The following is a 23623-nucleotide window of genomic DNA, read 5'->3' on the forward strand; positions in this document are numbered from 1 at the left end:
TTGTAATCTGACCTATCAATGCTTATCTTTAAGGTTTAGCTAAATCTTAAATATTCTTCTAAAAAGTAAATTCTTGTGGTTTATTTTTCTTGCAGGGTATTCTTGCAGACTCATTTCACAGAGTATGTCTCTCATCCTGGTCAATGAGGATTCACTAGATGTAAGTAAGCAATTTCAGGTATAATTCTTGACAGAAGGAGGTGTTGCTAACAAAAGGGAAAGTTGTTGAGCTTGCTCATTTTATTTCTCTCACTTGCCTTTAGGGGTAGCAACATAAACAATTCATGCTTAAACAGGGGTGGGTTGTGCAAAATGTACTCCTGAGGTCTCCAGTCACAAGCTGTACAGATCAAACTATAGTCTCAGAACAAGAAACTAATTAGGTCCATGGGTTTGATTCTGCTGCAAACTGGTGAAACCTGCAGTATGTCATCAGGAATATGGTTAGGCTCTAAGGTATAGTTATAGTAGTAATATATTTGAAGAAAGGAAAAAAAAAACCAACAAGCTAAGACTCATTTCAAGATAATAAGCCATCTTCAGCATTGCATGGAACAGCTGTAACCAAACCTATGCCTCAGCAAACTGCATTGTGAGCTTGTCTGTGTACAGCTTTTGAAACCTAAAAATTGCCTGCAAGTGGTTGCCATGCTCTTCAGGTACGTACAAAAATTAACTAGAAAGATCATATACTTGTACGTGAGTCTTCCCAGCAGATCTTTTTTCCAGTTTGCTTGTTTCAGCATCAATACCAGCATTTGATATCACTTGATCATCTGGTTGCTGTTAGAGGTACTTGTAGGACAGATGGTAAGATCTCTAGTAGGCAGCATCTGATACTTCCATTTAGAGTTGACAATTCATCCTGCTTGATTGGATGGGAGGTGTAAAGCCTGTATCTTTGAGTATCAAAGTTGTTACTGGATGTCTGGAGATCTCATAGAAGAGAGGAATACTACTGTAGCAAAGTAATCACCTGATAAGTGTTATTTTCCAGTTGGGTCTATGTGATTTAGTTAACAGCAGCCTTGACAGTGTGTTCAGCTTAGACTGAAGTTCTCTGTATGTGGTTGTGGCATCTCAAGGCCTAGTGTTCTAGCTCACGAGAACTCAGGAGATCCCAGTGAATCCAAGGGGAGATGATCTATCTGTAGAGGCTGGATTGCTAGTTTCTGTGCAGCATAATGCACCCTGATGGGAGTTGTCTCACTGCTGCGCTCTAGCAATGAAGACCGTGTTAGTTCTCTTGTACAAGTTAAGTTTCCTGTGTTTCTGCAGAGTTAAGAGACTAGCTCAGGTAATTCTAGTGGGGTAAGATGACTTCCTTTTTTAAAAAATTTTTTTCAAACTGTTAACTGTGTTAACTGTGTAGATTGGAGTATATAAATTGTTTCAAGCAAATATCTAAATGCCTTCCTGAACACTCATCTGCTGAGACCATCTTCTCCCATTTTTCCACTTCTGTGTGGTCCCTCTTTAAGGGAACAGTTTCCTTATTGTGGGATCAAAATACTGTGCTTCTGTTGAGCTTTCTGCCACACTTGGCTAACTGGACCTCTTAACCTGAAGTAAGATGCAGAACTTCAGCAGAAAACAAGCAGCTGGTGGTCTTTGTTTCCCAAGGCAGGAGGATTGGTTGTTTTAGAATTGTAAGAATAAGAAAACTTTAGGTTTCTTTTTTTCTGAAAGTATTGTGAACTCAACCCAGAAGAAGGAAAATGGTTGTGCTTTGTTTTTATTTTAAAAAAACTTCTTACACATTCTGAAGCCCTGAAGTGTTTTGACCCTGGAAGTAAGGTTCTTATTTCAATCTGAATTAAATAGTAGTTCCTCTAAATTTGAAGAAACAAATTATGTGGGTTTTGTGATGCCTGTTCAGAAATAATAAATGATAAAGATTCTCTATGGCTAAAGCAAGAGGTCCAAACTGAAGATTGGACGGAAGAAGTTCCTGCTAGATCAGAGGAAGAAAATGGAGCTAGCGATGGTTGGTGTTTATAAACATCTGCAAGTTGAACAAGATAGTCCTCAAGCTATGTTAACTTGACTTTTTTGCTACTTCTGGTTTTGAATACAGTGACATAGTGAGAGAGAGATTTTTGAGTACCTCTGTTTCTAGTGAATATAATACAGAAGGTGCTGAGTAGTACCTAACAACTTCAGCACCTGCTTTTAAATTGTGACTTCAGTAATCGGCTGAAAGGACCATGAGAGGACAGGATGAATAATGAAATGGTTTACTACGTATGCCCAAATGGCAAGTGCTTCAACCATGGAGTTTTCCTTTAAATGTCAAACAGCGGTATGGGTAGAATGATTCAAGGAGTTTCAGGGAGAGGCAAAAAATGAAGTAGCTGGTTTTGGGATGAAAGGCTGGTCTTTAGTAAGTGACAAAAATGTGCTTAGACCTCAACTTTTTTTTTTTTCCTCCCTTCCCATCTTCAACAGGAGGAACAGCTTGGCACTGAACTATGTGTAGAACCAGCTCTGGGTAACTGGTGTGATTGCAGTCCTATCTTGTTTACAAAACTGATGTAGACTTACTGAAATGCGTATCATGTAGCTGTACAAAGGAGTGCACTTACATCTATTACTGTAGGATTTTTAGGCCCTGAAAGGCTTCTGTGTTTTATTTTTAAAACTTGGTATGTTTTTCATTGCTTTAGGAAAGTAGGGGGTTTAGCTAATTTTATCTATGCACTTGATGTTCTTGAAGTCCTGTTAGATCCTTCTGCTTTTTAGACACGTCTTTGATTCTTCTCTTGAAACAAGAGAAAATGGAGGCCTATGACAGCTGGGTTTGATTCAATAGACCCTATGTGATGTTGAAAGTGCTGCTTTAGCAAGAACTCGTTGTGAGGCCATATCTCTTCAGCTTGATCTGCTTGCAGTTGATGGGCTGGTATGTGGGTTTTGGGGAAGGCATGCTGACAGTCTCCTTACCCCCCCACTTTTGAGTTCCTTTCAGAGGGTCAGCTGCCTATTTGACAGCTTCTGTTGACAACCTCTGCCTCAGTATATACATTAAATGCCAAACTAATTGTAAAAAGTGAAACTTGTTCTTCTTATTCTTAACTTGATACAGATCTACAGAAACAAAAATGGCTACCAAAGAGAAAATGAAACTGGAGAAAGAAATAAGAGTTAAAGAATGTGGTACAGAAAATCCTGAAAGATAGGAGGTAGTGTACTCCAAGAAAGTATAGAGGGGATCTCCTAATTTAAGATACTTGAAGGCTTATTTTAATTCCTTTCTGTACTTAGCATATGCATTTTGACGTTTTATGTATTCAGCTTTCCCAAACTTTAGCCGAGAGGTATGAGGGAAAGATAATGTAATGTGGGAACTGAACTGGGAGAAAATGTCATTGACCAAAGCATTTTTTCTCACTTTCCCACATGCCAGCTTTGCAAATATGGCGGAGTGACAAAACTTCACGTGGAGTGATAGACAGGATCTCTGTGGAAAGAAATTAATTTAAGTTAGAGGAGGCTAAGTAATCCTTTCCCCATCAAAGGGAGGCTATAAAGGGAAAAGGTGACAGATCCAGCCACCCACTTGTTGAGTCCTGAATCCATTGTCCAGTTTCAGATGGAAGTCTTCTGAGGCAGTGGGAGGAGGACAGGAATGAACAGTCTTCTCTGCTGTTTAGGAGATGGAGACTAGAATCAAGTGAGGAATAGTAGGGCAAGCAGTTATTTTCATAATTTTAAAGCTTTCTTGTAAGTAAACGTTGTGCTCCTCTTTTGAGGTATTCTGTTAACTACTTGAGAAGTAGAAACTGGAAGTCTGGAAAACTGAATACAGAAGTATGTATTTTTGCAGTGATACCCAACAAATAAAAATTAATCTCTGGGTCTTAACTCAGGGGGGTTAACTTTTAATTTCTAGAGAAACTAGACTTCTTAAACAGCTGTATTACAAATGAGAAAATGGATAAAGATAAAAAAAGACAGGGTAATAAACTGAGAAGCTGAATGGCTTGAACAGTCTCAGAAGGTTTGAGGTTGTATTGGTCTTCATGATATGGATTAAGATAAGGAGAAATTATCAAGACTACTGTTACAACTTCATTGGCAATCTGTCATCTTACTATGGTGAAGTGTTGGCAGATTTAACCAATCAACAGTCTCCACTATGAACACCACAGGTATATTGACAGACCCCATGATGGTAAAGGGGGGTCACTGGTCACATGTAAAACATATGAAAATATTACTGGAGTTTCCTACTGTCTCAATGCCAGAAAGCACTTTGGTCAGCTGGATGGGGGTGTGGAGCCTGTATTAAGACCCTTGAGGACTCTGTACTTGTCTTTAAAGAGTGAGTGGGGATGGGAGACTTACTGACTCTACAGAATACTGGCTGTTAAGATGGATCTGTTCCTGAAATAAGAAAAAAGCATGAGAGGTCAAGGGATGACACCATCAGAGCCATTTCATATGCATCTTGCCACATGGCTAAGTCTAAGGATACACTAGAGTGAGAAGCCCTGATCAAACATGGGTTGACGTAGAATGAAACCCATCCCTCACCTCTTTTTGCCTGACCTCTGCCAACATAGAAAAGCAGTATGCAATCAACTTTCAGGCATACTTTAAAATCCCTGGATAAAAAAAGGAAACTCTTATCATCATCTTTTCCCACCTGCTACTTCTAGTTATGTAGCTGGATGAGGAGTTCTGTGGAATACAGTTAGCGCAGCAGCTGCTCCTAAATTTTTAAGTTGGAATTGTAGTGTTGCTGATGGCTCATGTTGAATTGAATACCTTACACCTTCATTTTGGTCTCAACTGTGTTGATCAGTAGTATCACAGTACACTTAAGGATCCACTTTTGCAGATAGCTGAAGATACTTTGGAGAACTTAATGCTAAATGCTTACCTTGGTGAATTAATGTTATGTGGTGCTTGGTGTGCATGAAGTAGTGATGTGAGAATGGGAAGTGGGAAGAAACAATAGACGGGCTCCACCTGTGCATAGCAGTATATCTTCCACACTTTCCAACTTCAGTTGATTCCTTCTGGTTTCCCTTTCATGTGCCAAAAATGTGAGCTAATACTATAACAGTGCTAAAAAAGGTAAAAGGTTGGTGTCTTTAATTTTCATGCTTTTCATTTGTGTAGCTTTACATCTTTGAAACAGCATCATCTAAATTATGCAGTTATAAAAAGTGAGGACATCTCTTTTCTGGTCCTGCAACTTTAGATAAGTTGGAGTTGGAGATGAAAAACTTTGTCAGCTGTACATGTGTGTGGCAGAGGTTCTAAGGAAGGGGTCATGGCTGCTGTTGGAGTGATTTGAGTTTGAAAAGTGATAGTTGTTAAACAACATCCCCTGTGCAAAGTTGAGAATTTACTTCAGACATACCATGCGTCGGTATTCTTGGACCATTTCAGCATTAAGTGCAGACTTTATACTTGAAATAGCCTGTAAGACATAACCATGGTTGATTCATGTTGAGCAATATCAGAGTCCTTAAGCCCCTAGTAAGTGGATAGGTTTTAGCATAAGCAGCAGGTAAAATAGTATCTATTCTTAGTTTATTCAAGTTCTAGTTAGACACTTGTACATTAAAAGAAAGCTTTGGAAAATGAGTGTTGGATGTTCTGCCTTTCCTCTGCTGCCTGCTCATCTAGTAGGTGTTGCAATAATTTCATGCGTGGTACACTTTGCTTATAGAATCCTTCTGTAAACTAAGAGAACAGTATTAGAAGTTTTTCAGTAAACCTAAACATCAATGGAAGCTTTTAGAACACTAAAAAAACCCCCACCCCCCCCCCAAAACAAAACCAGAGAAATGGAGAACCATGGCATGTCAGGCGAGCAAAAAAAACCTCTATTGATATATAGTTGCTGGTCTTTTAAGTGAAGAAAATGGGTGATTACATGGTACATCATGAAGACATATCTAATTTTGAAGGTGACCGTGATGCTTTAGCTCAGATAACATGTGTTTTTTTCCAAAACAGGAGCACAAATTTGTGGCGTTTCTGAACTAGTATATTAAAAATGCTTTGTATTACATCAGTCTTGTTTTCAAACCAAAGTAATTCTGTTCAAGTACTCTCATCACCATTTTTAATGTAGAACTGAATTTTGTGTAAGTCTAAACATAAAACTCTTACATGTTTTGTTAATAATTGCCACTGGTTCTTTTAATTCTAAGGTAATTGTCTGTAGCTACTTATCACTATTTTTTTGGTGTTGGGTCTCCATAGGAATACTTACTTTGTATGTTGCACCTGTAACAAATTATGACTTCTGTTCAACTTAGCCTAAAATCTATCGATAGAAGATTCTCACACTGAAATTCTGTAGCATTATATTTAATATATTCTACCTCTGAAATCCGTTAATGCTAAAAATGAATGTTTACAAGATCCAAGTTGAGCTTAGAGCCTTTAAATATTGATACACTTTCCCCTTTGTACGGTCCCTGTGTGACTTCCCCCCCCCCCCCCCTTCTGCTCCTTGGCATGCAGCAGCAGGTGAGATGTGATCGAACAACTGTCTTGGCTTGTTTTTGAGAGCTAAATTTTATTCTAAATCATGCACTTCAGGGAAAAATCAATCATTTCTGTTCTCTTCAGAGAACTACTGGGAATAGAAAAGACTAATCCCTAGCTTGATTCAGCTGAATTCTAGAAACTTAGCATAATAATCTGCAAATGTTTATCCCTTATAGACTTAGCTACATGCATACGTATGCTCACTTGGTTTTTCTTTCCTTTTCCTAATAAAGCTCTTTTGAAGTGAAAATATTTTGAGCACAAGATTTATTTTGAGTGTAATTCTTAGATTCAGTTAAATTGAAAACACTGTGAAGTCTTATTGTGTGGCTCTTAACCTGGACAAATTTCTTTCATTGTTATCTCATAGAAGTTGACTTGTGAGGGCAGTGAGAGGGAAATCTGAAGAAGGGCAATGTGATGACCCAGAGAGACCCTGAAAGCCTCAGATGAGACTAGTGGATATCACAGCTGAGGAGTGTTGGGCGTGTTCCCCCCCCTGCCTTCAGTGCTGTAGAAAGGAGACCTGGGAACTGTATCAGTTATCACATGGGGTTGTAATTAACAGTAGTGGAAGGGCAAAATTGGAGGGACCCAATTCTGAACACGTGCATGGTATTTTGCTATAAAGTATTTTTGTTGATATAAATGGAGCTACACAGTGAATGTGTCCTGCTGAATGCATGTGCCTGGACTGATGATAGTCATCATCCTGTGTTATACATAGACATGTAAATAACAACAAACTGATACTCCAGTATAAGAACTCTCAATGCCAGTGTTTATGGATGATAATCTGACTAAATGTGTAAGTGTAGACACAGAAGCTGGGCTCCCTCACTTCTCTGCTTGCGCAGCTGTATCTTTTTTTATGCTTCATTGTCTGGATGAGCGACTGAACATGTGCATGGATAAAACTATTTGTGCTACCATGGTATTGTGTAGTATTCTTAAAAAACAAACCAAACTTCACAGTGTTATCTGTTATCTGCTGTTAGTGTCTTGATTGCCCAAACTGGGTCTAAGTACCTGCAGGGAAGCTTTACATGCAGTTATGTTGTGTGTTCTAGTGGTTAAGAGTGAGAACCTGGAAAACTTGGCTATTTTGTTGTTATTTTTGCTATTCTGTAGGGTGGCATTACTATGAAGGTTCTATAACCTGTAAGCAAAATCTCTTAAACATGAGAATATTAGTGGATTTATCCAATGACTTTCATGACATTCTTATGGGCACATTTCCTTCCCACACTTATGAACAGAGTTTAAAAAAAAAAAAATCTATTAAAGAGATCTTTAACAGGCACCATTATTCATTTTATTTAAATACTTATAGATTTGTAGATCTGGGATTACCTGGGAATCATGCATCTGAACTGCTCTGGATCTTCTAAAAAGTAGAGCTCTGATCTGGTCATTGGATTTACCCATATGCTAGAAACAAGCAGGTCATGCTGGGTTGCTGCTTAAAACTTTTTCTGATAACCATTGGGAAAACTCAGCCTGTCTGTGGAAAGGAGGAAAACCTGAGGAGTAGGCCATTAAAAAATTGTCCATCAGCGTGTTTGTCTTCAATCAAAGAACATGGTTCCAATAGTGTCTTCTGTACTATACTTATCAGGACAGAAAGATTTGTGTAGCGTTAGGAAAGGTATTAGCTTTAGTACAGGAATTTTTTTATCATACACAGTATGTGAGTTGTTTTATATAAATGTGTATTTCAAATTATTGAGCACTATAGGAGACAGTGCTTGTGAAACTCTGAGAAACTTTAAAGGTGCTGCTTTTTGGATCCTGATGCTCTTGCTGTTGGAAGAAAGGATGTCTGTGCCTTGTCAGTGATGTCATGCTGATTACTCCCAAGGAATGGGGGTAAAGTCATTGTCAGCTTTTCAGACTAAAACCAAAGTTAGTTACTACTGGGAGCTCCAAAGCATTGGTGTGGTATACTGCAGTCCTATTAAAAGCTAGGAAGGTGTACAAGTAACTGCTGGGAAGATGAGAACAAATCCTGTACTGCTAAAGCCTTGTAGATGCTTTGAAGATTGTATCTGGTCTGTTGCACAAGAGGAAACTAGGATTTTTTTTTTTCTCCCCTGCTATTGTCATCTGCCCAAATGCTTTCAGACAGAGTTAGTATTCTGGAAAACTGATCAGTGTGGACAAGCTCAGTTGTAGCCAACAATCAGCTTGCCTTCAGAGAGGCATCTGGGATGCTCCTCTGGTGTCTTGCGGCTAATAAGTTACTTCAATTACCAGTCAGCCTGGAATTGTAATCAGCTCTTCTGTGTAGTACTGGGAATTTGCAAAGGAAGCTAATTAGGAAAACTAGGGAAAGACTACCTGAACTAAATTCTTTTTATTGCCCAAATTTCATTTTTCCTTAATCTAGAAACAGACAGCAAGCTAATAAGTAGTTACACAAGGAATAATGTCTGGTAATCAGATAGATCTTCAAAAATATTAGGTATAAGAGATGTAGTGTTTTTTCTTGTTTGTTTTTGAGGAACAAGTAGAATCTTTGATAATTACAGGTATTTGATAATCTGCATAGAAAGTTAGTTGTATTGATGTGGAAAATACACAGCTCTTCAGTGAAAAGCTGCTTTGATTTGAGCCCACTGCATAGAATTACAAATGAAAGAATATAGGTGTTACCTGGACCCGTAGGTTTAAGTACACACAGAACTGTGTAACTTAAGTATTAGATTACCATTTTTTTTCAGGAAGTAATACTAATAGGTTTGAGCTGTGAGTGGTGAATGAGTTGGGCTGGTATTTTTGTTTCATCCTGCTTTCCCTTTTCAGCATTCATTAATGACTGTTTTCCCTTATCTGTGGTGCTGTTTTTTCTGTTAGTGTTTTCTGGCACTGTGGTAGTTGGTTTGGAAGAAGCGGGGGCAGTTGGACCTGAAGGAATGCAAGGACCTTTAGGAGTCCAATGACTAGGGTTCTAACTAACTCTTCTTTCCATAACTGGAAATGGGGGGCTGGGGAGGGCTATTAAAAAAAAAAACAAACCAAAACAAACAAACAAACAAAAAAAAACCCAAAAAAAACAAAAAAACAACCCCCTCTTCAAACATAAAAGCTTCCCCCCCTTTTCTATGCTACTTTTCCCTTTATTTCTTAAGTTCTAATAGTGATCACGTTTGACAAGACCCAGAAAAGATATTGCAGCTTTAGGCTGCAGGTATTTTAGCAGCTGGAGGCTCATCCAGCTAATGCCTTGTCCATGCTATAGGACAGAATAGGTCATATTACATAAAACTGGAAAGGAAGAGTGTGTGTTTCTTGAATTCCATCTAAAATTTGCTGTCTCGTTTGTAAGAGTTCTCATGTGTTAAGGGAGAAATGATTGGGGACAAACACTATTTCTCTTAAAACTCCTAATGATCTTCACATATGTGAAGGATTATCTCTCAATAAATGATCCCTGAGTGTTATCCAGATTTGTTTTCTGTTGGGTAAGTAAGAATATAATAATGGCTTCAGCTGGATGGTGAAGGAAGCATCTGTACGCTTTGAAGATTGGATTCTCTGCAGCAGACTGATATACTTCTTCCTAATAAGCATAAGAGACCATGGAAACATAAGGATGCATAAGGAAGTGACAGCAGCATTTTGCTAAATGAGAAGCTACCCATGAAATGCAGCTTTTTGCTTATGTTAAAGCATGATGGTGTGTTTTTTGGGGGGATAAGACTAAGTGTCTGATCTGTAGGTAAATGAGTTGTGGATACTGATCCTCTTGATTGTGATCAACATGGCTGATATCACACATGTAGAAACAGTTCACATTTGTCTTTTGTATTGAAGGGTAAGAATGAAATACTCCTTTCTTCTCTCAAGATACTTATTTTTGTATCTAATCCCCCCCCTTTCATTTAAGGAGAGTGCAAGTCCTTGTTCATGCAAGTTTGTGTGGGTTTTTAAGCATAAGTAGTTTTCCTTTCTTGGTGCGGAGCCAGCCTAAAGCAATAGGATTTATTCACTTGCACTGTTAACTTAATGAAGATAGTGGACAACTACTGCTTCAGGGTAAGAATTAGGGTAGGTCTTCATCACATCTTCAGAAGATGGAGCTAGAGAGATATAGGTATCTACAGAGTCTTATTTTTGTGGTTCCTATAATACTAACTTACTACTTTGTTAAACACTTTTCTGAAGATTATTTCCTTTTTTTCACAACTTAGAGAATAATTTAAGGAAAAAGATTTTATGTTTGGTTGAAGTTAGAAGTCCCACTGAATCTTTCTGAGCTGATTGTTCTGTCGGAAACTAGAATTAAGCAATTCTCCAGCTGTATGAAGTTAATACCTGCCTATGTATGTGTTCCTTCTGTGTAGAGTAGAACTGATCAGAGAAATCTTTTATAAACTTCTAGTGTTTTTACGTGCCTTTGCCACAATGATGTATGCTTATTTTTACTGAAAAATGTGTCAAGGTATGTTTTTGTATATGTAGCTCCAGTCATTTCACTAAGGTAGTGATGCTAGAAGGGTCAGTTTTGCTGTTTCATATTTAGAAAGTGCTTTGTTACAAGATGTAAGCTAATTGAAGCTAGGTAGTGAGTGCGATCTCCTCTCCATACTTTCAAGACAAAACTGATTTGGATATCTTGTATTTTCAAATAATTGCCAAATCTTAAAATTATCATAACCAGTGTTCTAAGTAGGCCTAAAAATCACAGTTATGAAATGTCATAACCTAATGCTTTTTTGGAGAGCTTTGGGAACATGAGTGTTAATCACAGCTGAGGTGATTCAGATGTCTCCTTGAAGCTTCCATTGTGCTGGGTTGCGGAGGTATGTATGCTTGTCATACACTCTGGTTTTTCAAGCTAGTCAGGCAAGGTAAGAGTGCACCTGTGAAGCTCCTGACAGCCCTGATGGACACCAGGGCTGTGGTGGTGGGGAAGACTCTTGGAGATATTACCTCATAAGCTTAGAATTGGTGGAATCTCTTTAGTTCTTGCTAACCTGAGTCTTTTGCTCCTCTCAAGTAGTCCTTTTTCCTTCTACCCAGAAATAGGGTAGTTTAGGAAGAGAATCAATATCCATGGAAGTCTTAACTATTCAATTATACTACTGCATTCTTCCTCTTACCCCACTGTGATAAAAGTAGGTAGTGAGTTTCTGATTTGAGCAATGGTAACAAGTTCTGTGAGCATGTTTCTTGGGAGGCTGGCTGTATTTCATGGCATGGCTTGCTTAAGTAAAATGTGTGTCAAAACAAATGCAGTTTAATCACTGAAGCATGCTCCTCAAGCTGCAGCAAAGCCTCCTGTTCCAGCTATCTGTCTGTTGTTCTGCTGCAAGATGTGCTTATCCTGGGAGTGCTTCAATTTTCTCCCTTCTATATCGTGAACTTTTTTGCTAGTGTTTTTCTAAATGCAGCGTTATAAACATTTTGTGACAGATTATTTGCGTGGCAAAACTAGCTGTGGAGAACATAATAGTGTTCTGAATTGGTAGTTTTCCAACCTTTGCACTGCCTTCCCTTCCCATCCTCTCCGTAAATCTCAAATTTGTGCATATACAGGAGTTGTCATTCAGTTTAGACTTTGCAGTTTGCCTTTGAATTGATAGAAGAAAAGTATATTCTTGCAAAAGCAGAGTGTTTCCATACATCAAGGCAGCTCTCGCATCCTTGTTATTTGCTTAAATAAGCATTGTAAGATATTCTGCTTATTTGACCCTGTTAGTCTTATGGGAGCAGGGTTAAATCTTAAAATTTTCAATCCAGTCAAACTTTAAAGCAAAAAGACTATGGTATAGTCATGTTGTGATGATGTCTTTCTACGGCAGAGTAGTCCACCTGCGTTATCCTTGTTGAGGAATGTATTGCTAGCTTATCATGAACAAGCTGTGTCATTGGGAGAAATCTATTTTTATTTTTTAACAGGCTCCTTAAAACTTTGTTCTTTGGTTTGCTGCTAATTAAAAAAAAAAAAGAAATGTAACAGTTTGCAGAGTTACTTGGGGAATTCTGTGGGTAAATGTTTTGCTGTTGACCCAAGTACAACCACAATAGGGTCCACAAACTAGATGACAAATAATTTCTTTGCAAGTAGGACTGCTGTAAGCTGTGGCTGCATGAGTACTTGTGGAATGGTTGTGTATGTTCTGTGATATTGAGCCATGGAAAAGTCTGAAGAAAAAAGTGATGTATAATTAGTCTGTTGTCTTTACAGTGGCATATATCCTGGAAGTATGATGACCCACAGACAACCTGTGCTGCACAGCCTCTGACAGTTTCTTACTGCATGCTAATAGTCAAAAACAAAATTGCCGATTCGTAAGCTCGGTTCTAATAGCCCTTGCTCGTTATGCGGAGCAACTCCTTTGCTTCAGGACTTGAGAGAAACTGGACCATATCCTCCTGCCATTTACTGCAGGATAATGCTGTTGAAATGATTAGGAATTCCTCAGACACAGTACTGAATTTTTTTTAGAAAATTGCTCGAACCTTACTCTTGCTTGCCAGAACAGTGCTGATACAAGATACTGGTGCAAATTTTCTTCAAATGGCAAAGTGTATGCCACAAACATGTGACAATCTCTTAAAAGACTAACTTTTTTGGTCACTGGATTTGTTAACCATTGATAGCTTCTGCTGGCTGAGATGAGTGCAAGGTGCTTCTAATGTGCAGTTAATTTCACCCTGTGCATTCCTGTTCCATTAGGGGTTAATTTGATGCAGGTCTCTTGCCTTTCTTGAAAACCTGTTTTGGGAAGCAGTTCTGTCAAAATGGCTGTAAAGCCTGGTTTTGCCTGCCCTTCAAGCCTGACTTACTCTTTACTTTTCATCTCCTGATGTGCTCCCAATTTATGGCAATGTCTCTGAGATTGAAACTTTGTTTTGTAATTAGGGGTTTGCAGTTCCATATCTTATAAACTGGGTTTAATAAATGTTCCCTAGGGAGTAGACTGGTATTTGGGATCACTGTGTGCACTTAGACACTGAGTTTTCTGTTCAAGTGATATTGCAGCTGAGAGGGGGGTAGGTGTGTGGAATGGCCAGCTGGGTGTCTGCCTAGTTGTATCTGCAGAGATTCTGAAATAACTAAACCAGAAGTGTTTTCTAGGTGTTGTGGACTTCAAGTCTTTATCGGGGAAACTGCCTTTCTTGTGTTTTATAACAAGCATCTTTGTCAGTTTATCTCACCTTAAATTGAAGTTTGCAAATTATAGCTTTCTCTAATTAATAGATTTTTATTTTTTTAAATAGAGCTGATTATGCTGGAAATTCAGTGTTTAATAATGGTCTTCCATGTGAACTAGCTGCTGATCTGGTATGAAGGGAGTAATGACACTTCTTTGATGAAAGGCTTTATGGACAAATACTTTTAAGTGATCCAGCATGGCAATTCATGTAACGAAGCCCTTAAAAATCAAAGGTGAAAGCCTGGTTACCTAGTCCATTTTGCTAATGTGTTCATTCAATGCATGTGTCTTTGCATGCTTTGGTGCTCCTTTCTGGTCAGGTAAAGAGCATTGTACAATACAATTTCTCATTTCTCTGAAACATTAAAAATAAGTAAATTCTTCATCTTGAAAGGGTTAACTGGATGTTAGGTCAGTCCACTGGCATGTTGCTCTTGTTTGAAGTATGACCATAGATAAATCCTTGTGAGTAGATCTTGTGTCTGAGGCAAGAACTGTTCAGCTGTGGAGTGTTCTACTTTGGGGCCTCTGCTAGCTCATGTAACAGTGACTGTAGGGTAGAAATTAATGCTCATACAGACCTTCTCGATTTAAGCATTTGCTTCATCTTTAGGCTAATATGTACAGCCTGTATGCAGTATTCAACTCTGATCTGCTGTGCCACTCCGGAAAAGAGAAAGTGACCCCGGAGACAAGTAAAGGTAGAAGTGTTTTTCAGCCCAGCTTTATATCGGTAATGGATTGACAATATCCAAATTGCACTAAAAGACTGAGAAATGATGGTGAGTACTTAGTGGGAAGCTGGACATGAAATCTTTGTCCATTTTCTTTTGTCCAGCAAAACCAATGCATCACGAAGAAGCTTTCCTCTGTTTTGAAAGATTGGAGGAATTTGGTGTCTGTTACTAATTCAAGTTCTTGTAGCTAAAGTATAGAATTCACTGAAATAATAAGATACAGCTATTTGTAGAAAGACGTGGTATCAAATTCTACAGTATGACTGGAGACCATTTATATGGCTAATGGTGACCAAAGTTGTCTGGCTTCAAGAATTCTGTGTTCACAGTGGGGAAAAAGGTCAGCAGAGCGTGTGCTTTTGGATGTGGAGTTCTGTAGTCTGTGGAAGTCTGGGGAAACGTAGGTGAATAAAACCAATTAATACTTAAGGGGCTTTGCAAGATCTAGGTTGGTATAGTAATATTTATGTCTTCATTATAGAATTAATATTGCCCAACTTACCTGTAAATAACATAAGGAAAGGTGGGATGGGTTAAAAAATTAACTAGCTGATTTCTTTGGAAACCTCTACTTTTTTCAAGTTATTAAAACTTAATTTAATTGTTCTGTCTATATTAGGTTTAATATTATCAAGTTCTCAAGGGATTTGTAGTTCTATCCGGAGCTTGACAGACAAACTCTACAGTTCAGTAGACAGAGTTAATAGTTTTAGTAAATATTAATAAAATAAATCTATTGTACAACTAAATCTTTAGGGAAATTACTCTGGTGGTTTAATTTTAAAAAAGAAACATGATCTTGATGATTTTGTGGAGTTTTCTTATTAAAATTATTTTTAGTAATTGAAGTGGGTATCATATTTATTAGATAAACTTTAATAAAAACTTAAGATGTACACATGGGGTAAACCGATAGGGAGCTAAGTGGTGTGTTTTTAAAACTCTGGAAAAAAAGGTCTTTGAAAGTTAGTGTTCACCTTAGGGAATGGTGTTTATTTGACTAGAAAAGAGAAGTATGCCTGGGGCTTTCTTACATAGCACCTTTATATTCTTGGCTTTAAAAAAACCCAGTAAAAATACAGGAAACCGTCAGGATGAAAGCAAATCAGGTGTTGTGTCCAGCTTCTCGGTTGAGTCCATACCAGTGTCTCTGCTGGGCAACAGTTAAGCAGTGTTAGTAAGATTTTTTTCCTGTTCTCTAGAATTGGATAAAAGCAGTCAGATGATGAGCAGTGCAGCAGCAGAGCTACTCTTGCTTCCTGAGCTACCTGTGAATGTCAAGGAAATGTCAATTTGCACCAACTGTAAATGGGAATAGAACATTTAAGTTGTTAGGACTAGGATCTGGAACGTTAAAACTTTGATTTTGGATGCAGAGATGCTTCTGAGCTTATCTGAAATGCTATTGTAAATCACTAGTTTATAATGCATTATAGAGTAGTTAAATTCAAACAAGAACAGCATCTACATAAAGGCTGCCCTATGACCTCTATATGTATTAATGCAATGTAGTCATTCCTAGCTGTGGCAATTGCCAACAAATACATGTCAATTTTAGTGTTTTTTGTTGTTTTTTGAATCTGCAAGGAATAAACAAACAAGTCTGCAATAGAGGAAGGGGATAGAATGGGTTACCTGTGTGAGTCTGGCAGGGTATAGGGTAACTGGATTAAGGTGCTACTTCCTCTGTGGTTCATCACCTGCCATTAGCAATTTTACTGGAATTTGTATTGTAGGTGGACAGAGTATTTTGGAGAAGTCAAGGACAGTGGAGCAATTCAGTGTGTTGGTTTTGGATGGAGAAAAGGCAGCAGATAGTTTAGTTCATTTCATGGGGTGATTGTGTGTGGGGTTTTTTGTTGTTGTTTGTTTTGGTTTTGTTTTTGTGGTTTTTTGGGGGTGGTTTTTTTTTTTGCTAAGAAATTGAAATAGTTTAGCTACTTGACATTGCAAATGAAATGGACCTTGTGACAGATTATTTGACTCATGGTTTGTCCAGCACCCAGGAACCACATGAACCTTCAATAAGGAAATATGCAAATCAGAAGGATTATTCTGGCAAAAAATGTTAGAAATTGTTTGCTGAGAATGAGTCATTCCTGTATGTCAGTACACTAGGAGGGTGCTGTGCTCAAGGAAATAAAAAGTTGTTGCTGTAGCTGTTGAACAGAAGTGTAGTAGATTTACTCATCTCCCAGGAGCAATACAGATACTCAGTATAACTTTTTGTGGTGGTCACCTACAGGAAATTATCAGTATTATTCAAAATGCACGTTGAAGTAAGTGGTAGTCAAGTAGAACCAAACATGTACCTAGCACAATCTCTTCTCTTTATAAGAGATGAAGCACTCCTACTCATACTGCCTTAATCTCTGCACTGGGAACTTAGATCAGTGGACAGGCAAGGTAACTAACTGCTGTGTATTGCCTACTTGGTGAATTTAAAGTGCTGGAGTGCCTCTGTCTACTTTTCAATCATAGCAGTATCTACCAAAAAATGGCCTGGTTCCTTATTGGTTTTTTTGGCTATTGATATGCATACTGTCTTTGTTGCTGTCATCAGTATTCTAACTTTTTTTTTAATGGAGGGATGTTTGTTACATATGTGCGCTTAACAGAAGGCTGGTGTTAATATGGGTTAAAGTAGATCATGTATTTTAAGGACTAAATAGGCTAAATAACATGGGCTAAAATGGGGGGGGGATAATCTTGTATTCCAGTAAGACATCAAATAGAAACATATTCTGCTGGAAAAATTGCCAGTGTTGTTTTAAGACCATGCCTACTGCCTCATAAATGCTGTTTCAATGGTCCTAAGTTTGGGTTCACATGTACAAATGGCTGGGTACAATATTCTTTTCCATTAAGCTTTTTTTGAAACACATGATGCGTTATGAGCAAAGGTTAACTAGGGCCTGAAGGAAGCTTGGAGCAGGAAAGTACAGATGTATTTGTAGCAATGAGGACCACTTGCCAAGCTCAGGATTATTATTGCTACAGATTATTTAAAGGTAGACTCTCTGTTGTTCAACTCTGCCAGTGTCTTCCAAAAGATGGTGTTCTGCCCTAAATTTCAATGTCAAAGTCTTTGTGGATAAATCCCGAATTCCCACATGATACAATTTCAGTTCACATGTTAGAAAGGTAGCCTGTATGATATAAGAATGAATATTTTTCTCTTAGGATTATGAATAGTGTTACCTTAACAGTGTGTTACTCTACACTGGAATTAGAGCTCTGAAAAATCTTTATGGTGCTGCTTTTTTGCAATTGTGCATTTGTATAGAGTATTTTTAGTAGTTGTACATAGTTATCTTGTCAGATAATGGAATAAGTTGTGGGAGGAATGCAGTACCTGGAGCCTTGGGAGGCTGCGATAATTGAGGGTTCAGCATCCCTGTGAGTTTCAGGGGTCTTGCATGCAGTCCGAAAAATTGCTGTGATAGACTTCATTATTTTGGGTATTTCTGATTCTTGTCAGAATTCATTGCCCCAGGTTAAGCATTTATTGACTTCAGCTGGGAGAAGACTTTTTGTGGATTTTGTTTTATATTTAAAGTATCAAATTGCTGAAACTGGTTGTTACGTGATGTTAATATAATTTTAACACTGTTTCAGTGAGTACTTACCTGTTTGGGAGCTCTCCATAGATTCTCATCAGTACTGGAATTTCAAGATTATTAAAATAGTTGTGTGAAGTGATTTGAAATTTAACATCAGGGTCCAACATCAGGACAGCTCTTTAAAAATAGTCCTTGGATGAACTGTTCAATCACTGAAGTAAATGTGTTTCACCTCTCCCCTTCAAACACATTACCTGGGATTGCTGTCTCTTGTGTAGCTTTGAAAATATGAAGACACTAAATTGTCAACTGAACACATGTAATCTTTCAAAGTTTCAGTTTGTCTGAAATATCAGTGCTAACTGTGTACTATGGCTGGTGAAGAAACTGCCTTAACCATTCAATGATGTGATGGCAGGGGCAAATGACATTTTAATGTCCTCCTTATGTCATCTTATGTAACATTAAATAGGACTGTGTTTAGCGAAGGCCACTTTTCTATTCCTGTGCATCTTGGAGATGCTTGGAATGCTGAAGACTTTACTATAATTTTTTAAAACAACCGTAGTTAACAAAATAACTAGAAATGCTGTTTAGGGAACAATTGAGTGGAGGCACTCACTTCCTTTGATCTGCAAGGAGGCCAGTGGCCAAGCTGCCCTTGTTCTTGCTTGTATCCTTTTCCACAGCCGTGTAAGGATGTTGCAAGGCCAGACCGTCCCCAGGCAGTGCCTCTCTGATGCTGCTGTAGGGAGACCCATGCCTGTTCATGCATGTCACCCTTCCCCAAGGATATAGCTTGTGCCGTGAAGGTAATGGTATTTAAGGGGGTCAAGTAGCATAAAGTTATCTCGGGCTGCTGGCTGACATTCAGGAAAATCTTGGTGCCCTCTATCGTTATCATTTAAAAAAAACCTGAAATTTTTATGTTTTTCCTGTTTTAAAACTCTCTAGACAAGGCTTCAGGCCCTTTAGGAGCTTCCAGCCATGCACTTTTATCACTAAACCTAATCTCTTCTGAGCCATTAAAGCTGTGGTGTAATAGCAAACCTTTTTTGAAAAATCTGCACAAAAATGAATTAAATTTGACTTAAAACTGAAATGAAAATCAACAGAAAGTGACAATTTTATTTCAACTTCTGGACTAGCTGTTGTGAGCTACTCCATACCCCCAGGCCCCACTTTTGAGACAGTGAACCTCGGGAGGTGGGCAGCGACTGTACCCTGCTGCTGGTTCACGTGCCATGTGGCAAGAGATGGGCCGGAGGAACTGGTTGCCTTGTGCCCAGTTTCGGAAGCGGAACTGGGAGCAGGACAGGGGGATTCGGATCTGTGCCACATCCTGTTTGCTGTTGCTCACACGTGTGCTGCCAGTTGAAGTAAAATCAGTTGCTCCAAGAAAGCTTGCTTGTATTTGCTTTTTCAGAGCTTTCTATTTTTGTTCCTTTCTTGCTCGTTAATCTGCTGTACTTGCATTTCTTTTGGTACTTTGAAGATAAACAACAGCATTGAGCATGAATTGATCTTTGTAGAACTCTTAGAAAAATCTACTCTTCCGACTTCCTCTGACAAAAGGTGTTAAAGCTGGACAACCTTAAGGTATTTACCTGGTGTTATTGTTGTGTAGTACTAATTTTGTAATCAAACGGTGGCAGAAGAGTTGGCATCGTGACCAAATCTTATTTGAGCAAAACTAGTAAGTTGATTCAACAGGCTGGCTTGCATAAAACCAGTTGGATAATTTTGCCATGCTTTTTTCATTTCATGATCTAATGCTCTGCAGGTAGTTCAGCTATAGGTCCTGTATCAGCTGAACATGTATATAGCTATCTGCATTTCCGGTATTTGAGTGTCACACTAACTTCTTCAGTTTTCATTATTTTTTTACATGCTCTGCCAATGTCAGTGTTTTGGATAGCTCTTCTGTCACTAATTACTGAGTGAGAGTTTTTTGATCCTATAGATCCAGCAAGTGTACAGATAGTGAAGATCTTTGCTGCTGATGTGGCAGGGATGTTTCCTAGCATCTTGCTTGTTGAATGCAGTAGGGTTTCTCTCCTTCCCTAGTGTTTGCATCTACTTCAGCACCGTAATTGATGGGTTTAAAAACTGTAATCCAAGGTAGACTTTTTTAGTCCTGCTACTGTTCTCTCCTTGAATGCTGAGCTATAGAGCTCTTAATTTTAGTTTTGGGGCATGACAGAAAATCCAGTTTCCCACATCTTTGCTGTTCCTGCTTCCCCATCTCCACTTCTGACAACCTGTTTCCCAGGTGCAGGAGTGTCCAGACTGTTGCTCTTCAGGATATGCTCGGTGTTTTCTTCGCTTAGGCTATTGCTCAGCCTTCACCTGCCCTTGTGGGGCAGTTTAGGCACTGTTTTGTCTTTAACACAAGCATTGTCAGTCTTGAGTGTGATCTTTCCAGTTGCTTGCTGAAGGGATTAGCTTAGGCAGGAGAACGTTGCCTCACTGTCTGCTTGCTGGACTCTCTTTCATTAGAAGTCCTGAGAGGGTGCAGATGGGACCGAGGCCAGGAATGAAGTGGTGAGGACAGCCTGTTGCACCCTACCTACTCTTGGGCAGCTGCCAAAGGGCAGGAAGCCTGAACTAATTCTTTAATGAGTCAGTGATGTTCTGGGACTGTAAATGAGCTCAGGAGTCCTTACAGCAATCCCAGTTGGATGGGAACAGTCAACAAATGTGCGTGTTCCCCATTTCCAAGAGGCTGTTGGGAAAGAGGTAAGGTCATGGGAGTACAGCTTGTATCAGATCCTTCTGAAAACACCTTTGTGTGTTGCTTTATTGCCTAGTCAGCCATAGGTAAAAAGGAAAAATATATAGTCCAAGGAGTGTGAGTAACTTCTGATGGTTGTCGTGCTTTAAAGGTAGAAGTAAAATCTCAAAGGGTGTTTCAAGAACTAACTTCTGTCATATTTCTGTTCAATACCTGTATTGTGTCTAAATCAAAACCAGGGCTTTAAGAAAACAAATTGGGTTAAAAGCAATTTGCTGCTTAAAAGCCAGTTTTATTACAGAGCTTGCTTGTGCTAATCAGCTGCTCTGGAACTTTCTCAGCTTCACTGGGAGAAACAGATTTGATAGTACACAAGCACTTGAAAGGAAGACTAATACGACAGGTTGGCTTGTTGCATGAGTGGGACTGTCCTGAGTAGCTTTGAGTTTATAGTTTGCTATTTGGCTTAATGCTCAAAGCAGTTTCTTTACTTAAGTACTGGAATAACTTTGGCTATGAACTCTGACAGCGGTATGGCCTCTGTTACTTACACTAGCATGCAACTGAGCTATTAACTACACAGATGCTAATAGTGATTTTTTTTTTTTTAAGGGGGATTTTGGAGAGGAAACTGAGTGGAAGACTAAAACTAATTGAAGCCTCTGGCTTTCCCTAGCCCTTTTTTAAATTTTATTAGTCTGTAGAGAGGAAAATTCTGTCCTTCCAGCTTTATTTTGATGTCTTACAGATTGGCATTACCTTTTCATATAAGGTAAAACCAGAATGTTTTCTTTTGCAAACTACAGATGTAGTATGACTTGAAAATAGTAAATGATTTTTTTCGTAGTGAACGCTATTTTTGGAACATGCTTATGTCTGTACTGGCAACAGTGCAGCATGGGAAAATCATGTTGAGGCAGTCCTGTCTTGTACAAATCAATCTACTCAATACTACGTGTTTCCTGTGTATAGCATTCTTCTGGAGAAAAGGTGGGTTCTGTTATCCAGTCTATATTTCATTGTGGCTACTGTTCAGTCTTTTATACATTAATAAACATGGATTCCTTACTAGCAGTGATAAAACTCTGTCAGTATTATCTTGGCTATGTTGTTGGCTGTTCTTTCTTTCTCCCTTTCAGGAAAAGTTGTTCTAATCTTGTTGAATCAGGATGGTTATGTTTTATATATATCAACCAGGGTATTATAATAGTAATAATACATATCCACATTAATTTGTATGTTTTCTTTTATAGATGCACACATGTGAAAAAGTCAGGATCTCTAGCTGACATCTGGGTCTTTTAAGCACCCTACATGTATATAATGAGAAAATACCACTATTTTTTTCTGGGAGTAAATTATTGGCTGACTTGTATGTCCACACACTGGTGTCATTTTTTGGCTGAATTCTCTTCAGGACTTTGTGGGCATCCATGTGTACTAAGAACTTAAAGCACAGAAGCATGTGCTTAAGACACTGTAACACAGAATCCTGTATCTTCATGATCTAAAGCAGAAGGTTGTGGTTTCTTCTTGATCTGAAGATTTACCCAGTGAGATGAAAGGTTGGCTTTTATCTCTGGGAAATTACTTAGCAGAAACATAATTTCTTTGGAGGTCTAAACAAGAGCTTGTTCTTGCTCCGGAAAAGCTGGACTGTTACTGGAAAGAGAAAAAGCAATTGGGACTTGTTTGACAGAAGTAGAAGGAAATAAAACAAAAAGCCTACTCTGTTGAATGAATTTAATAAAGCTAAAATATCAAAATATAAAGACACTGAGATATTCTAGCTTGTTAGCGAAACTAACAGACTGCTTCCTCTTGGCAGAGTACAGTTGCTTTTAATAATTAAACAGATGTGTTAGTGTCCAGAACAAGCATTTCCTTCTTGCCCTTTCTGTAGTATGAGATACAAACTATCTTATGTGTACCATAAACTGTTCTGTGGTCAAACATCTAAGATGTATTCAAAGCGGTAGAGAGATTGTCCTATGTAGAGCATTTCTGGAGTAAATGAAAGTCATGTAATAAGCCTAATCCTGTTCTTAGTGTGAAGAGAAAAGGATTTTAGTTATACTATTTGAAATCTGTAGTCTTCCCACAGTACACGTGTTTCTTGCTAAAGTTAGAAATATTTAAAAATGTCAAACTGAACAAATGTGGTATTTTATAGCATTTGAAGAACATTTGATGATGAATCATCCCTTTGACTGTAGTTGTTTCTACAGTTCTTCTTTATGCAGTAAGCTTTGTTCTCTGAGAACTCAAGGGTTGCAAAAGGCTCATGGGTTTCAAGATGGTGTCTTTGGCAGCCATGCTGCACTGGGTGACTACCTAGGATGTCAGTTCTTTGGGTTGAGAATGCTGAGACTTGTGCCACTTTCCTTGATTTTTAAGAAATAAATCTAGTATTTTAGTGAGGGTTTGCAGTTAAGATTGGCATTTTGAAGATGCCACTCCCATAATCAGTGTCTCTCTAATCTGAGGGAAAAGTAATGTTGCAGGAACCTGGAGGTTTTATTTCAAAAGGCTAAAATGCTAGGACCACTGCTTCTGGCAGCACACACTGCCATGATACTTGGTCATCTCCCATCTTGCAGATTGGTTAGTGAAATCTTGAACAAATCAGTTATACCTCTTAATTTGGAAAAAGCCTCTCTTTGTACTTCTCTCCCTCTTCCCTCTGAGCCCCCAGCTCATGGATTGCAGGGTTCTTCATACATACTCCTTTATGAAGACACCACTTCTTTCTTCACTGAGAGCCTTAAGTTTAGCATGCAGCCATCTGGCATTCTGCATTAAGTTGGAGTTGAACACTTAACCATGTACTTCTCAAGCGGTCAGCTGTTTAGTGCTGTACTCTACCGTGTACTTGAACTACCTGCAGTGCTTTATACAGGATATGTGTTT

At 38.5% G+C, this 23623-nt stretch overlaps 1 protein-coding gene across 1 annotated transcript in view; it reads left to right on the forward strand.

The window, feature by feature from the left end:
• ATP8A2 (ATPase phospholipid transporting 8A2) overlaps positions 1-23623 on the forward strand; it is a 306672-nt gene that overhangs the window by 66007 nt on the left and 217042 nt on the right. The window contains exon 24 of the mRNA XM_075050583.1: positions 96-160. Coding sequence (XP_074906684.1) covers positions 96-160 — 65 coding nt within the window. The remainder of the gene's footprint in view (positions 1-95; positions 161-23623) is intronic.

Source organism: Buteo buteo, chromosome 18 (genome assembly GCF_964188355.1).
Source record: "Buteo buteo chromosome 18, bButBut1.hap1.1, whole genome shotgun sequence".
NCBI lineage: Eukaryota > Metazoa > Chordata > Aves > Accipitriformes > Accipitridae > Buteo > Buteo buteo.